Source organism: Myxine glutinosa, chromosome 4 (genome assembly GCF_964187855.1).
Source record: "Myxine glutinosa chromosome 4, kmMyxGlut1.1, whole genome shotgun sequence".
NCBI classification, from domain to species: domain Eukaryota; kingdom Metazoa; phylum Chordata; class Myxini; order Myxiniformes; family Myxinidae; genus Myxine; species Myxine glutinosa.
The window spans coordinates 50110836-50127863 of record NC_136264.1 but is presented as its reverse complement, the minus strand read 5'-3'; the positions used below and the strand labels follow the sequence as shown (position 1 = coordinate 50127863).

General features: G+C 43.1%; 1 protein-coding gene and 1 long non-coding RNA gene across 4 annotated transcripts in view; one reads left to right on the top strand and one right to left on the bottom strand.

Moving 5' to 3' along the window:
* Nucleotides 1-17028, bottom strand: part of ADH5 (alcohol dehydrogenase 5 (class III), chi polypeptide) — a 100578-nt gene that overhangs the window by 79952 nt on the left and 3598 nt on the right. For 2 of the 3 annotated variants that reach the window (XM_068101078.2, XM_078775667.1), the window contains exon 2: nucleotides 13383-14333. In XM_068101078.2, the coding sequence (XP_067957179.2) occupies nucleotides 13383-14293 (911 nt within the window). In that variant the 5' untranslated portion in view covers nucleotides 14294-14333. The remainder of the gene's footprint in view (nucleotides 1-13382; nucleotides 14334-17028) is intronic. The other variant, XM_078775668.1, reaches the window with a different exon arrangement.
* Nucleotides 7209-17028, top strand: part of LOC144891704 (uncharacterized) — a 1032708-nt gene continuing 1022888 nt past the window's right edge. Inside the window, exon 1 of the long non-coding RNA XR_013623051.1 lies at nucleotides 7209-7464. This is a non-coding gene — a long non-coding RNA (uncharacterized LOC144891704). The remainder of the gene's footprint in view (nucleotides 7465-17028) is intronic.

The following is a 17028-nucleotide window of genomic DNA, read 5'->3' as shown; positions in this document are numbered from 1 at the left end:
TGTAACAAGAAAGTGTACACCTGTGGTGAGTGTTACGGAGGAAGTAACGGGAGAGTGTGCGCAAGAGGATGCGCGAGAAAGGTGTGTAACGGACGGGTGCATGGGGAAAGAGTGCGCTGTCAAGAGTAAAGGAGAATGCACACCTGTGGTGAGTGTTACAGAGGGTGTAACGGGAGAGTGTGCGCAAGAGTGTGTGCGAGAAAGGTGTGTAACGGACGGGTGCATGAGGGAAGAGTGCGCGGTCAAAAAAAAGTAAGGGAGAGTGTACACCTGTGGTGAGTGTTACGGGAGAGTGTGCGCAAGAGTGTGCGCGAGAAAGGTGTGTAACGGATGGGGGCATAAGGAAAGAGTGCGCTGGCGAGAGTGAGGGTGAATGCGCGACCGAGTGTGGTGGTAAAAGTAGTAAGAGTGACACGGAGCGTGAGTTGGTTGTGGCAGGTGAGAGAGGATGTACACCTGGAATGGCAGGATGCACACCTGGAATGGTAGAGCGTGTGTGGGAATGCACACTGGAATTAGTAGTGAGGCACGTGGTTGGGTGTGCAAGTGAGAGCACACCTGTGGTTGTCACCGAGGAGGTGACCGAGAAGGGGGCGCGAAGAGGTGTGTTGGTGAGGTGTGCGAACGACGAGTGTGTGCAAAGGTGTGTGGTGGTCAGATGTGTGACCAAGTCTGTGAGCGAAAGAACGAGTGCAACAACGAAGTATGCGGGGTGTACGGGCGGCGTTGGAGCACCGAGCTCGGTGAGGGTGAAAGGGGTAGCGTATGCGTGTGAGCATGCAGGTGAAGCATCGACGGTAACCGGGTTAGCGGTTAGAGCGACTTATAGCCGAATCGGGCCCTCGGTGCGCGCCGAGCAGCTTCGCGTGCCGCGAGGACCAGCGGGGATCTGAACCACGGCGGTTTCGAAAGAATCGCCGTACGCGATCCACGCCGGGCCGCGCTTTGAACGGCCGCGTCCGTGCTCCACTAGGCGGAGCGGGCAGCCCAATAGGAAGGGTCGTCATGGCGACCCCTTTTTGTTGAGGCGTTCCGGCAGGTCGAGATCGGGCCATTGGACGGCTCTGTGCCGAGATGGTGCGTGGGATCTCGGCCCGGGTAAACCTCCTTCCCTTCACCGAGTGTCGGACGTATCCAACCGCCGGCACCAAGCAACCCGCATTCATTGCTCGGCCGTGCGAAGCCGGGCTGTAGAAGTGAATTGGCGCACCGAGAGGCACTAGTGAGTAGACTGTGTTGACGAGGATAGTGTTTTGGCCCCGAAATTAGAAAAAACAAAATTTGATGATTGGCAAAGGATTGGCAGTGATGATTGGCAGAGGATTGGCAAATTTTTGATTTGTTGGATTTGGACGAGCCAAATTGGTAGTGGGAGATGCCCGATGTGGTGGGATGGCCAATTCACCATCCCTCACAGCGGGGGCAAAGGAGCACTAGGTTATGGGGTTTGTGGCAGTGAAAACTAGCCCGGGAGGGTTTGGATAATGTGTAAGGCCCTAGAGATTGACTTTAGGTAACGGTAAGATTAGGTAGTGACAATGATACCTGTAGTGGGGACGCAGGTATATTAGAGTGGATGATAATGACGTGGTATGTGCTTAGTTTAAAGGGAAGACGGGGAGCACTAAGTTAGCAGGGCAACAGGTAGTTTAGATGATGCCGTGTGAGTGTTGGAGGTGTATTCAGAAGTATATTGTGAAAAGTGTGTGAGGAACAGGTGTGATTGCACAGGTGTGCAACTGAACAGGTGGATGGAGCAGTGTATGAGGGAGTGATGGTGATGTGTGTTGTGTTGACCAAATGGTCCAGGAAGGAAGGAGGGTGCAGGTGGCACCATTTAAGATTGCACAGGTGTGCAACGACAGGTGTATGAAAAACAGGTGTATGGAATAAATGGTCTGGAATATATGGAGTATTGGAATGGATGGTCATGGAGTGAGTATGGTGGAAACTATGGAGTGGAGTGGATGGTGCGAAGGTGTGAATGGGGGAAGGATGGACCCCCATCACGAATACCCGGGGGGGGGGGGGGGGGTAGTTTAAGTGTTAGGTAGAGGGTACAGGTAAATTGTGGTTGGATATTGGCATCTGTGGTGCGTGGTGAAAGAATGGTAATTGGATGGGTGCATTAGTGTTGTGGAAATGGCTGGGCCTGTAGCCTGTTAGTGTGTGTAGTTGGTTTGGGCACTCCACCACTGTGAGGATGTCGGCCAGGTGAGGCCGCAGGTGGGCTCTGGGAGCCGGTAGAGTTGTTGTGGATGGGGCCCGAGGATCCGGAGGACGGACCCGGGTAGCCCAGCGCCAGAGGGCACCGAGGGGTGACAGAGCCAGGAGGGGCCTTCCCCAGTTAGATAGGTTAGGTGAGGAGCAGGTAAGCTCGGAGGCAACTGCAGTGGTGGAGGTGTGCAGGTGGGTAGGCCTGCTGGGAGAGCTACACGTCTCAGCCCAGAAATTGTGCAAGGGCACCGGGAGATGAATCGGGGGAGTGAGACCCCAAATTGATAAGCACCACAGTGTGGTCAATGGGAATTGGTTTTTAGAACCCATAGTGTAAGATGGCCAATGGATTGGCAGGAAAAGACCCCGGGTAGTGTAAAAAGTATTAGTCATTTAGAAAGTAGTTAGGATTGAAGTCTCCTCGCACCATCTGCATCCACTCACCTGAGATGACGTACCTCCACACCATGCCATGTTGTTTTTATTATTTTTATGATGCAAATGTTTTGGATTGTGAGACGCATCATGACGTGGGTGTGACATTGTGCTTTGTTGTTCCATCTCTCCCTCCTTATGAGGATTGATGATGAATTGGGTGATGGCAAATTTTGGCTTGAGGGATTGTGGTGACGAATTTGGAATAGAAGCAATATGGGGAAGACGTGACAGTAGTGACGAATTTGTAAATGTGTAGATTTTGTAAATATGGGGTAAGGGCAAGGGTAGAGTAGGTGACAGGGGGGGGGTGACGTACGGTAGGGACGAGCTTTTCTCACTTCGCTCTCCGTACGCACTTCGCCTTGCATTGCCTTGTTTGATGTGTACCCTTGTGACCTTACCCCTCGCTCATCTGTCTGTCCCCCCTTTTGTCTCCCACATGAGGACCTGTGCGCCACTGGGCGCCGAGGGGAGCGTGCGTGAGTCCGCCATTGTGCGCCCGGAACTCCCAGAACCAGCTGTCTGCATCGATGCACCACATTATGGACCACATGTCTGTGGCCGAGCACCACTTATGGACCCCATGGGTTGGGGCATGGCCCCTCTGCTGGAACCGGCCATGAAGGCCCGAAATCTTGCTGGCGGACCTTGATCACAGGGCACCGATGCCCCACAGGTGAACCACACTAGTCGGCCCTGTGGGCCATAAATAAAATAAATAGACATGGACACGTTGTGTGCATTTTATTGTAACAAATAGGCCGCCAGCAAAGGAAGATGACAACATCTGGAAGAAAGCAAATAGCCAGCAGAGGGAGCCGAAGAGCAAGAGACCACCTGCAGGTTTAGGGGTTGTTGATTTATTTTTATTATTGAACAGTGATGATTGTGCACCGATTGGTGCTTGAGGGTGCTTTGGTGCGTTTTGGGTGCTTTCATGGTGGGTCGATGCAGAGCAGACTGTCTCCCCCCCAGAAAGAACAATCACAGGTCCTGGGTTGCGTTTTGTAAATAAAGTAGCGTCAATTGTAAATAATGCTCCCCACCGTCAGTGTGTAGTTTGAAGACCATTCCGCAATTCGGTTAGCTGTGGGCGTGAGTCTGTTAGGTAGGGTGCAATGGAGCAGCGGGACATATTTATTTTATTTATGTTTTAAAACTGTCGCACTCAGGGTCAGGTTAAAAGTAGAGGGAACTACACCTACGTGTCACACTAAGTTAAAGTTATAGGCCCGGGATGTGCCTAAGAGGAGGAGGGTGCAGTGTTGCGGATATGAGGATTGAGTTTTTTTGATTGTGTTGTATTGTATAGTAAATGGTTGTGAATTATTGTTTTAGTCTGAGCCCTCCTTGCTCCAGTGTGTATAAAGGTCAAAGGGCGTTCCGGTAGTTAATTCCATAAAGCATACATTGAAGGACACTATAATACCCTTGTTCAGTAGTTTATTTCCTTATTCTGTGTATTAGGTTAAGGCTTTGTCTTCCATTAAAATGACACTCCATTGCACCAAGTGAAATAAGATAGATTCCCTTCATTCTTCATTCCCAAAACCTCCATTTCCCCTTTCGTCATGGCCAAGCCTCAATTTGCCAATTACATCCCCTCCAAAACCACCATTGAACATGTGCTCGGGTCGGGGAAGAAAGGCGTGCCCACCCGTCGTCATCAAGGGCGGAGCCAGAGGGTCGCGCGACCAACCATGGCCGAGGTGAGCACACCGATGGGCGTGTCCTGAAGGCCGGCGGCTTAATCGCCAGAGGCGTTATAAAAGCGCGCGCGCAAGGTACTGCGTGAGAAGATCCAGATGAGCTTTTACAGAGATGAGCTTTTACAGAAGATCCAGATGAGCTTTTATAGAGATGAGCTTTTACAGAAGATCCAGATGAGCTTTTACAGAGATGAGCTTTTAGAGAAGATCCAGATGAGCTTTGGAGAGAGAGAAGGTTCAAGGTCAATTACAAGCAGTTGCGCCAGAGACGGCAGACGCGCCCTGAGGTGAGCCAGAGAAGCAGCTTTGGCTCCACCAGGCAGCTTCAACCCGTTACCCTGCGGGAACCAGATAGCGGTGGCATCGGTGGCCGTCGAGGTCCAGCCGACGTCCCGTGCGGGATCAAGCCCGAACCATCTGCCCCAGCTCAACCTTCCCATTCCTCCTTCCAGCATTCATTCCTGCCATTCCATCCTTCTTGTGTACGTGAGTTTGTTCTGTTTGTTCTGTCCTCGGTATTTAATTAAGTTTGTATAAGCTCGTATTTTCACTGTGTCACCTGCTGTTTCCATGTTCCCTGTAAATAACTGACTGCTCCTTTTGCTTGTGTGTGTAAATAATAAATCCCGTTATTCTTCTGTACGTCTTCTTCTTCCTCTTTACATTCGGTCGCTTTCGAGGTTTCCAAATTGAATATCTGTGGCGCGATCCAGCCAACGTTCGGGAATCGGGTTTAGTCGGGGAAAACTGTTCGGCCGCGGTGCCTCTGCTCGGCAAACAACATCCTTATCCGCGGACCGTAACAATATGTTTTGACTTTAAGCTAAATTCTGCCTTAGGCAACATTATTCAGCATTTTTCCATCACGGCCAATTTTGATGTTTAAACAAAAATCCAAAGTGGTTCAACGTGACCCATGTGGCGGGGTACCTTCAACCTTCAAAGGGTGTAGGTTGAACAATGCCCTGGGATCACCATGAAGTAAAACAAAAAGACGTCATGCAGAGCATGAGACTTGCAAAAGCAACCCCTCTCCAAAATTAAAAGTTGCCATGGATACATCAAATTGTCCATTACATTAAGTTTATAATTGACAATCTTAATCAAAGCTCTGGTCAATCAGATTCAAATTCATGATTTTACAGATGAAAATGGATGATTTTCGAAGTTTGACCTTGGAGTTGCAGTTTGACCTTTGACCTTTTGACCTCAAAATAGTTGGCTTCCCTATTTAGTGACATGTGCAAATGCTGTTCAATTTTCAATTCAATCAGATGTAAATTGACAGCTTTTCAGATGAAAATTGATGATTTTCAGTTTGACCTTTGACCTTTTGACCTCTGAATAGTCGGTTTCCCAATTTAGTGACTCGATATACAAATGCTGTTCAATTTTCAAGTCAATCGGATGAAAAAATGGCGATTTTAGAATTTTGACCTCCAGATGACCTTTTACCTTTGACCTCAAAATCAATAGGCTTCTTAATTGTGACGACCTCTACAACTTGGTGAAGTTTCATGATGATCGGTTTAGAATTATGACCTGTAGGCGAGTGATAGACAGACAGACAGACAGAATAACAAATGCAACCGACCAATATACTTGAAAAATCTTCGATTTTTGCAAGTAAAAAGACAATAATCTAAGGTAATTACAAACTTTTAATGAACTCTAAACAGTGTAACATATTGAAATGTGCCCTTTTTTTTTTATTCCAAACTGATTACTGTCCCCTGTCATGGTGTATCACTCCCAGTCAAGGTGCATCAAGATGGCCTCGCAAAATGTGCAACGATTGTCAGATGTGACGTTGTCACCATCCAAACCTTTAATATGCAAGTCCCAAGATTGATTTTATGCTTATTGACAGTTGTACTCCTGAAGATCTACACTGAATTTCATCATGGATGCCACCCTCTTAGTACCATCTGTAGTGAGGGGTTTCAGAAGGCACAGGACAGTCACCTCTCACAATCTTGGAGTGTTCTTCAATAGCCGGTTTAGTAAAACGTCCAGTCATTTTTCTCGATTGTCTGTAGAATTCTACATCGTGTGAAGTTTCTCCCTCGTCTGCTGATATCCAAGTAATTTTACCAACGTAATGGAACCACTTGTTTGAATTAACAGGCGTCAGTTTCACAAGCACAAAGTCACCAATTTCTGGTTATTTTGCCGCTAGCTTTGCTAATTCTAAAAGATCATCTCCGAACTCCTCTTCGTAGCCCTCGCTCGAGTTTTCATGGTAAGAAATGCTGTTATCATCATCTGAACTCTCATGGACAATTATACGTTCTTCGTTGATCGTGAACTCTTCTGTTTTAGCTTCTCCTCTGCCGTTTGTTTCTCAGGTGTTCTCTCATATTTTCTCTTACATTCCTAAGTTCCAAATATTCATTTTACAGGGACATGGTGTTTTTAACCTTAAAATACTAAATACTCCCATTGTAAAACAGACATTGGAGCATATTTGTGAAGAGTTAATGCCCGACATTTGGGGTTTCCTACATATCATTAGGGTGGGGCACCTTGAATCATGGTTCGATCTGCCTCACCTTTACAGGTTCAAGATGCCCCATGCAACACCATTATACAAAAATGGATGCTCACTTTCTATGTCAAGAGATTATCAAGAATTTATTACTTTATATTTGGCCTGACTTCTTAAACTGCCAGTTTAAATTAGCAGAACCAAATTTTCTGCTGCATCTGTAGTACTAGATAGAGAAGAGCTTACCTTATTTACTTCGGCCATCTTAAATCGGAAAAATAAGTATAATCTTGCAAAACCAAAGGGCAAGTGCTGATGACTATAGTACATTTTCGACTTACCGCTCAGTGATCAAGTTATAACACACAACATACAGTATTTTATAAATGGTTACCTCATTACACAGTTAAATGTATTAAACTATAACAAAAATCTTAAGCAAAATGTCCCACAAGGCTCCTAGGCCCGTCCGACTTAGTGCTCCTGCTCCTGATGGGCCGCCACAGCAGCAGCCACGGTCTTCTTTCTGGAGTCCGGGAACTCCGCGCGATGACGAGAGACAACTTGGAGGAGAAATTGCAGTTGCTCATCAGCCTGAGTTAGCATTCGGTTGTATTCCTGGATGAGGGCAACTCCTCGCTCCGCATTGTCGTTGATGACTGCTATCCCCTGCACGAAGGCCGCCGCTGTCCGGAAGTCTTCCCGCTGCAGCCAGGTCACGGGATCGGTGTCGAGGAAGCCGTCTTCCAGGCGCAGCTTCTGGAAGAACCGTCGCATGTTGGTTGATGCCATGTCTTGCAGTTGGAGTCCTGAGACGTCTTGGCTGGTCAGCTTTGGGCGCTTCGCTGGAGATTCATCTCCGACCGTAGTGTGAAGTGAGGTGAGTATTTGCCTCTTCTCCTCCACCGTGACCAGGGGGTCAAAGAGCGCCAGAGCGACAAGCTCCTCCGAGAGGTACCACAGGTGCCCTTGCAGCTTGGTCAGAGCTGCCTTGCCCACGTCCCGGTTGACGTCCATGTAGGTCGTCAAATCCTTCAGCAGTTGCAGGTCGTGTCGAGGGGCAGCTGCGGCCTCCGGAGCCAGTGTCCAGGCTTTCGTGTACAGGCGACTGTTGCCCTCATCCAGGAATACAACCGAATGCTAACTCAGGATGATGAGCAACTGCAATTTCTCCTCCAAGTTGTCTCTCGTCATCGCGTGGAGTTCCCGGACTCCAGAAAGAAGACCGTGGCTGCTGGTGTGGCGGCCCAGCAGGAGCAGGAGCACTAAGTCGGACGGGCCTAGGAGGCTTGTGGGACATTTTGCTAAAGATTTTTGTTATAGTTTAATACATTTAACTGTGTAATGAGGTAACCATTTCTAAAATACTGTATGTTGCGTGTTATAAGATAACATTTTGGGAATAAATGGCACAAAATTTTTTTTTCAAGGATTGTTGTTTTTATTCCTCAGGGTGAAACTTCAAGGTCGATGAGGGAGGGGTAAATGTTGTCTATTGGAAAAAAAGTTCACCAGGAGAGTTTTCTCAACTATTCCAATGAATCCCTGGGGGTTGGAGCTGAGAAAATCCGAATATTGAGGAATAAGGACCACCCTAATATATATATAATATATATATAATATATATATATATATATATATATATATATATATATATATATATCAAATATTATATATATATATATATATATATATATATATTACATATATATATATATATATATATATATATAATATTATATATATATATATATATAATATTATATATACAGTGGAACCTTGACTTACGAGTGCACCAACTTACGAGTTTTCCGAGATACGAGCCGTCGCTCGGGCGGTTTATTGCTTTGAGATGCGAGCCGAGATCCGAGTTACGAGCTTACGCCACCCGCCACCAGGTGGGTTCCGGTCACGTGGTTATCTTGCCGTGCAAGTACAGTATCTCTGCCGTATATCGCTGCTGTTGTGTTTTCGCATGTTGGTTATTTTGGAGCTTACGCCAGCCGCCACCAGGTGGGTTCCGGTCACGTGGTTATCTTGCCGTGCAAGTACAGTATCTCTGCCGTATATCGCTGCTGTTTATTTTGGAGCTTACGCCAGCCGCCACCAGGTGGGTTCCGGTCACGTGGTTATCTTGCCGTGCAAGTACAGTATCTTTGCCGTATATAGCTGCTGTTGTGTTTTCGCATGTTGGTTATTTTGGAGCTTACGCCAGCCGCCACCAGGTGGGTTCCGGTCACGTGGTTATCTTGCCGTGCAAGTACAGTATCTCTGCCGTATATCGCTGCTGTTGTGTTTTCGCATGTTGGTTATTTTGGAGCTTACGCCAGCCGCCACCAGGTGGGTTCCGGTCACGTGGTTATCTTGCCGTGCAAGTACAGTATCTCTGCCGTATATCGCTGCTGTTGTGTTTTCGCATGTTGGTTATTTTGGAGCTTACGCCAGCCGCCACCAGGTGGGTTCCGGTCACGTGGTTATCTTGCCGTGCAAGTACAGTATCTCTGCCGTATATCGCTGCTGTTGTGTTTTCGCATTTTGGTTATTTTGGAAAATTTCTTAGTTTTAACAATGGGTCCTAAGAAATTGAGTGCCAAGGGCAGTGCTGAGAAGAAGAAGAGGATGATGTGCTTGGCTATAAAACACGCAATCGTCGAACAACATGAGCGAGGTGTGCGTGTTGTCGACTTGGCGAGGCAGATGTGAAGGCAGCTGAAGATTTTATTATAACTTTTGCCGAACTGATAGAAGCCGAACGATACATCCCCCATGAAATCTTCAACTGTGACGAGACAGGGCTCTTCTGGAAAAAGATGCCGAGGAGGACGTATATAACGGCAGAGGAGAAGAGCATGCCAGGCCACAACTTGTTCAGAGTGCCGGCGATAGCTCGCCTTCTCTTTGTGGAAGACACGGTGAGATCCTTAACATCCAACAACTAATGGGACGCAAACGGGGCGCCCAGTTTAGCGGTACACACATTGATGAATCACCCTGCCTGTGAAACACCGACATGACAGGTTATAGCTGGGTCGGGATTCAAACCCAGGCTGGACAGTTTAGAGTCAAGTGTGCGTACCTCCAGTCCAGGCCATCCTGCCAACTTGTATGCTGCATACAGGTGAAATATAAAGCGCGAGATATTTTTATATATACTGCATATTTAAAAAAAAATTGGTGTGGTTTTTGGCGGGCTGGAACGGATTAATAGCATTTCAATGCATTTTAATGGGGAAATTTGATTTGAGAAACGAGCAAATTGAGTTATGAGCTCGGTCACAGAACGAATTAAGGGGGCATTATACCATTGAAGGCAAAAAAAAAACATTTTTTTACAAATATACAAATGCATCAATTAAAATGTTTGTTTCCTAGTATTGTATATATGTACCAAGTTTGAACGTAAATGGACTTGTCATAGAGAAGATATAAGCTCCCCATTACACTGAACACAGTAAAAACAACACTGAATCACAGTAATGCACTTTTTGATAAAATGTCTTGATTGAAAATATGCAAAACTATATATGTACATGTTGCTTGATATATGAACATTACATTGGTATACATTACATAGCATTATATTATGCATGGTTACCATGGTAACCAGATGCATACAAATGATGAATTACCACTTTACAGCTTATATCTTCTCTATGACAAGTCCATTTACATTCAAACTTGGTACATCTATCTATAATTCCAGTAATCTCTGTGTGTATGTTTGTATGTTTGTATGTACTAGGGCATGCCCGTACTATATATATATCTAAAATTATATCCCCCCCCTCTATTTACATGAAATGGTTTGGTCCAAAGCGAACGGCTTGCGAGTACGGTGACAATCCCCCCCCTCTATTTACATGAAATGGTTTGGTCCAAAGCGAACGGCTTGCGAGTACGGTGACAATCCCCCCCCTCTATTTACATGAAATGGTTTGGTCCAAAGCGAACGGCTTGCGAGTACGGTGACAATCCCCCCCCTCTATTTACATGAAATGGTTTGGTCCAAAGCGAACGGCTTGCGGAGTTTGGTAAAGAAATCGCCATAGCGTGCCCAAACGCGCAGGAAAGCGAAAGAATCGCAAATTAGTTTTTATTAGTTTTAAAACATAGTTTAACGCCAACATAGCGCCAACATAGTTGTGAAATAAATGAATACGCTCTCAAATGTGCCGTCCGAGGCAGAGTCTGTTCGCCACGTTCGGCACACGTGATAGCTCGCTGCTCTCTGATTGGTTGAATCGTTTTTTGGACATAGCTCGGTAACTACTTGTCCGATTAATTTCAAACCTTGAAAAGGCACATCCTCGGGTCCCCAGCAATATACCTGGCAAGTTGCAAGTATATCGGACCCGTTGTTGTCGAGAAACAGCGGTCACAGACAAACAAACAAACACACACACAGACACACACACACACACACACACACACACACACAGAGATTACTGGAATTATAGATAGATGTATGTATGTATGTTTGTCTGTGACCGCTGTTTCTCGACAACTACCGGTCCGATATACTTTAAACTTGCCAGGTATATTGCTGGGGACCCGAGGATGTGCCTTTTCAAGGTTTCATATTAATCGGACAAGTAGTTACCGAGCTATGTCCAAAAAACGATTCAACCAATCAGAGAGCAGCGAGCTATCACGTGTGCCGAACGTGGCGAACAGACTCTGCCTCGGACGGCACATTTGAGAGCGTATTCATTTATTTCACGTTGGCAAACTATGTTGCCGTTAAACTATGTTTTAAAACTAATTAAAACTAATTTGCGATCATTCGCTTTCCTGCGCGTTTGTGCACGCGATGGCGATTTCTTTACCAAACTCCGCAAGCCGTTCGCTTTGGACCAAACCATTTCATGTAAATAGAGGGGGGGGGATTGTCACCGTACTCGCAAGCCGTTCGCTTTGGACCAAACCATTTCATGTAAATAGAGGGGGGGGATTGTCACCGTACTCGCAAGCCGTTCGCTTTGGACCAAACCATTTCATGTAAATAGAGGGGGGGATATAATTTTAGATATATATATAGTACGGGCATGCCCTAGTATATACAATACTAGGAAACAAACATTTTAATTGATGCATTTGTATATTTGTAAAAAAAATGTTTTTTTTTTGCCTTCAATGGTATAATGCCCCCTTAAACTCGTAAGTCAAGGTTCCACTGTATATATATATATATAATATTATATATATATATATATAATATTATATATATATATATATATAATATTATATATATATATATATATAATATTATATATATATATATATATATAATATTATATATATATATATATATAATATTATATATATATATATATATATAATATTATATATATATATATATATAATATTATATATATATATATATAATATTATATATATATATATATAATATTATATATATATATATATATAATATTATATATATATATATATAATATTATATATATATATATATATAATATTATATATATATATATATAATATTATATATATATAATATTATATATATATATATATAATATTATATATATATATATATAATATTATATATATATATATATAATATTATATATATATATATATAATATTATATATATATATATATAATATTATATATATATATATATAATATTATATATATATATATATAATATTATATATATATATATATATATATATATATATATATATATATATATATATATATATATATATATATATATATATATATCTCCACCTTCAGTGGCGGAGGTAATAACTTGTTTCACAACAAAGCTCCACATGCTGATGAAGCAAATTCAAGAGGCCGCTGATAACATCTGTATCCGCCATCGATTTTCCTACAGTACGATGCTGTTTTGGTACACAAATACAGCATTTTTCAACAAAGATGCCTTAATGCCTTTGTTATCATATAAATCACATTTCTCAAATTGGCTACGCAGTTTATATTACATGCATGTGATAAATGATCTGTGAGAATCCCGTCTCCAGCAAGCATTTCATCGCTATCTCTGGAACATTCTGTTCATATACAACTGGATGAAATCTGTAGTACTTCAACAGAAATTTAAAATAAGAGCTTTGTCAATGTTTGAAAAATAAAATTTGAGGAAAAAAAAAAAAAAATGAAGGTCAATTATGTGTTGCACAAGCTTGGCACCGTGATTTGCACAAACTGGCGTGCATGTTAACAGCTTTGTCAACTCCAAGTTGCATTAAATCGAGAAATGGTGGGTTCATTATATTCTTCTGATAGCAATGCAAAATGAAATTATTGACACGTTCAGATCCAATAATTCTCAGTTTTTGATGAACCGATTTATGTTTTACTTCTGAAAAAAAATAATTGATGATTGCGTAAGTAAAAGTTAAAGAAATGGGTTGAGAATTATCATTCATTTTAGATATCCAATAAATGTTTCTGTGGAATGGCAAATAATAGTACGTGTCAGGCATTGGTTATCTTCACAGTATAATTTGGCTTAGTCAATCATCTATAAAAGCATTACCTTCTCAGTTCTCGGTTCTCTTCCCACTGCTGTTGTCTCATGAGCTTCTTTTGCTGTTTCTTGGAGATATGACCTTCTGCCTTATTATTTAGATTATTCATCGCTTCCTTTGACATCTGCATCTGTGTTGGAGATTGAGATTCTGTCGCTGAATGCCCTGTAGAGGTGTCTGTTTTAGGCTGCGACCCCCTTAATGACTTGTCTGGATGTGGATCTAGTTTTGGGAGTGATTCTAATTGTGAATGCTTCGATTGCATCTCCAATCTAGTCGGTGATTCAGTCGGATGCACAGAATGTGTCTCCACTTTAGGCTGTGAATCAGTCGGATGCACATCATCTGTCTCCGCTTCAGGTTGCGACTCCCTCGGGTACACCGAAAGAGTCTCAGCTTCAGGCTGCGACTCCAGTGGATGCACAGCACGTGTCTCTGCTTCAGGCTGCGACTCCAGTGGATGCACAGTACGTGTCTCTGCTTCAGGCTGTGACTCCAGTGGATGCATGGTACGCATCTCTGCTTCAGGCTGTGACTCCAATGGATGCACAATACGTGTCTCTGCTTCAGGATGTGACTCCAAAGTATGCACAGTACGTGTCTCTGCTTCAGGCTGCGACTCCAATGGATGCACAGTACGTGTCTCTGCTTCAGGCTGTGACTCCAATGGATGCACAGTACATGTCTCTGCTTCAGGCTGTGACTTGGTAGGATTCACAGAATGACTCTCTGCTTTAGGCTGCAACTCCATCAGATGCTCTGAAAACATTTCTTCTGTAGATTTCAGCTCCGTCAGATGGACAGAACGAGTCTCTGCTTCAGGCTGAAATTCCCTTGGATGCACAGTCTGGGCCTCTATTCCAGATTGCGACTCTCCCGATAATTGCTTCAACACACTGTTGGATGAATGCATCTCCATTTGCTCATCTGCATCTGGATGCTTCTCTTCCACAGTGCACCTAAAGGTAAATCAGGATGGTGTGAAAAACAGGAAGGTACAACATACAATGAAGTACAACCATATAACATGGTAGCAATGACAGTTTAAAAAAAACAAACTATCTACTATGGTGAGGACAGTGGACTGGCATCTTCGGGATTGTGGGTTCAAATCCCGTTTAACCATTTGGATTGAATTTTAAAGATTGACCAACAAAGCTAGTCTCAAAGTTAAAAGTTCGCTTTAAAAACTCGGCTCACTCATTGACTAAAATTACTACAACTTCTTAATAGCTCCAATTATTCCCACATTGTTGTGGGGTCAGATAGGTAAATATTTTGGCCCAAGACTTTTAAGAACTGCCTGGTTAGGCCTTCCATTCAACTGAAGTTTACACTTTCCCCTTATTCAATCAATACATTGGAATAGTTGTAAAACATCAGTGGATAGGTTTAAACCTGAAACAGATGGATGCTTACACGCATTAGGGGTAGAGGGATTCATGGACGTTGGCAGAACAGGTGGGAAGCTTATCAATGGACGAGTTATTGCATGTAGGCCTATATCTAGTTATTGCGATGTTTGCGAGAGGGTCTCATTAAAAGGTGAAGGTGCTGTTGGTTCATTCTTTACCCTACAACTGTTGTTACATGTACGAGATTCTACACCCTACAACTCAATATATATATATATATATATATATATATATATATATTGGAATCTGGAAGTGAAGGGGTTAATTTGTTTAGTTATATTGTAATTTGCATGTTTATAGTAGATGTATTTAAAACCAGCAATTTAGGTTAGCCAAGATAATGTTTAGTTGGACCTTTGTTTTCCCCTTCAATCACTGTATTTTTCACTGTTAAATGTGCTAAATTCTCATTTGTTGGATTAATACCATTTTTCTTCCCAGTAGCTCCACACTGGCCTCAACCAACGGCTCTTGAGCCGAGGGGAACCCAGAGATCGAGGCCCACTCCAGGTTAGTTGAGCTGGAATTCCCCACAGTGAGGCCCACGTCAGGGCAGTTGAGTGGGGAATCCCGACAGCACGGCCTGCGTCAGGTCAACCCTCCTGGTGTTATTTTAATGGCCGACAGGGGCTGAAACTCAGAATTCTAAGATCTTAAACCAGCCACCTTCACCGTTAAGCCAACACCAGGGTAGTTCGGTGAGACTGAAATCATTATAGCCAAGAAGCACTTTATTTTCTGACCGAGTGATTCCTCTTCTTCATATCTGTTGTTACCCAGCGCATGCAAAGTGAAAAGTGGGGTTAAGCAATTGGTTGACTTCTGTCTGTCCGTCCATCTACAAATGCCAGTTTATGATCGAGGAACAACTTTATTTCAATTCAATGTTATATTTTGAATACAAATCGGAAAATGAATCGGAAAACAATCCTGTAGTTTAATAGTTTACTCTGTAATTTAACAATTTAATTATTTACTCTGCCTGCTTGTCTGGCAATCAAACAAAATTGAAAATCATTCCAAACAGAAACGTTACCATTTTTAAGGACGTCATAAAGGACACAAACAACAGACATAATGAATTAATTGAGAGTGTTAAATTAACATCTACTATTAAATTAATTAACATAAGACGCTGCATTTAGAGCGGTAAACTTCCAGATATTTTTTCAATACGACTTTTAATATCATTATTTTATTCCAATTTAATTATATAATTGAACACTACATGGGGCAAGGCATTCTATGAACTCTCTAGTTTCAAGTACTTCCTGTCTGGTTTATTTTTAGACGTTTCATTGAACTTTATATTTGATATTTTAAATCTGGTGGTCATGGGACGATCGCTTTGCCGTGCGTGAATAAATTATCAGTGGGCAGGCGTGACTTAACGTTTGAGGTGTGCAACAAAATTGAGAATCGCAACGTTCCCTGAGCCGCAATTCGGTATAAAATCAAACCTTCATGCTCAAGCCATCTTGTGGAGTGGTAACCCTGCCGTCACCAGGTTTAGGTCTAGGTCTAGTCGAGTTGTCAACGACAGCCTAGACAGAAACCTGCACCAATGAAGCTTACAAATATGTACCACGTGTAATGCCACCAGCAATTAACATATAAACATCAAAGGCCCAATCACTTTTCATGCAATATGTGACTGGACATTTGATGTTTGTATATTCATATTGCATTGCCTGCTATCGGCATCGCACGCATTACACGTTTGGTAGCCTCGGTAGTGAGTTTCTGTCTACACTGTTGCTGACTCGCCAATTAGCTGGTTCAGTGGCTCATGGGGCATTTAGCATTAGGGCTCTTATGCACGTGCTCCCTATAAATGTCTGCAGCTGTGGAGGAAAAAAGGTAGCGGTTTACTTTGCATTGCTTTTCATGGCTAGGACAGGGAGGGGTAACAATTATGTCATACCCTCAGCTGGGGATAATTGATTAGGGTGAGAGCCGATTGGTTGTTCCTTCCAATTACAGGTGAGAGATGCAATTGGGCGTTCGAATATATATATATATATATTTACAGTCGTGTCCAAAAATATTGGTGCCCTTGCACTTTTTTCAAATAATGCAGCATTTCTTCCAGAAAATTGTTGAAATTAAAAAAAGATTTTGGTATCCACATATGTATTTCTTTGGTTTGCAGTGAAACAAAACAAAAATGCTAAAAAATTACAAACTCTCAGCTTATTCCACACAGAAATCCTAAAATGGCCCGGACAATATTATTGGC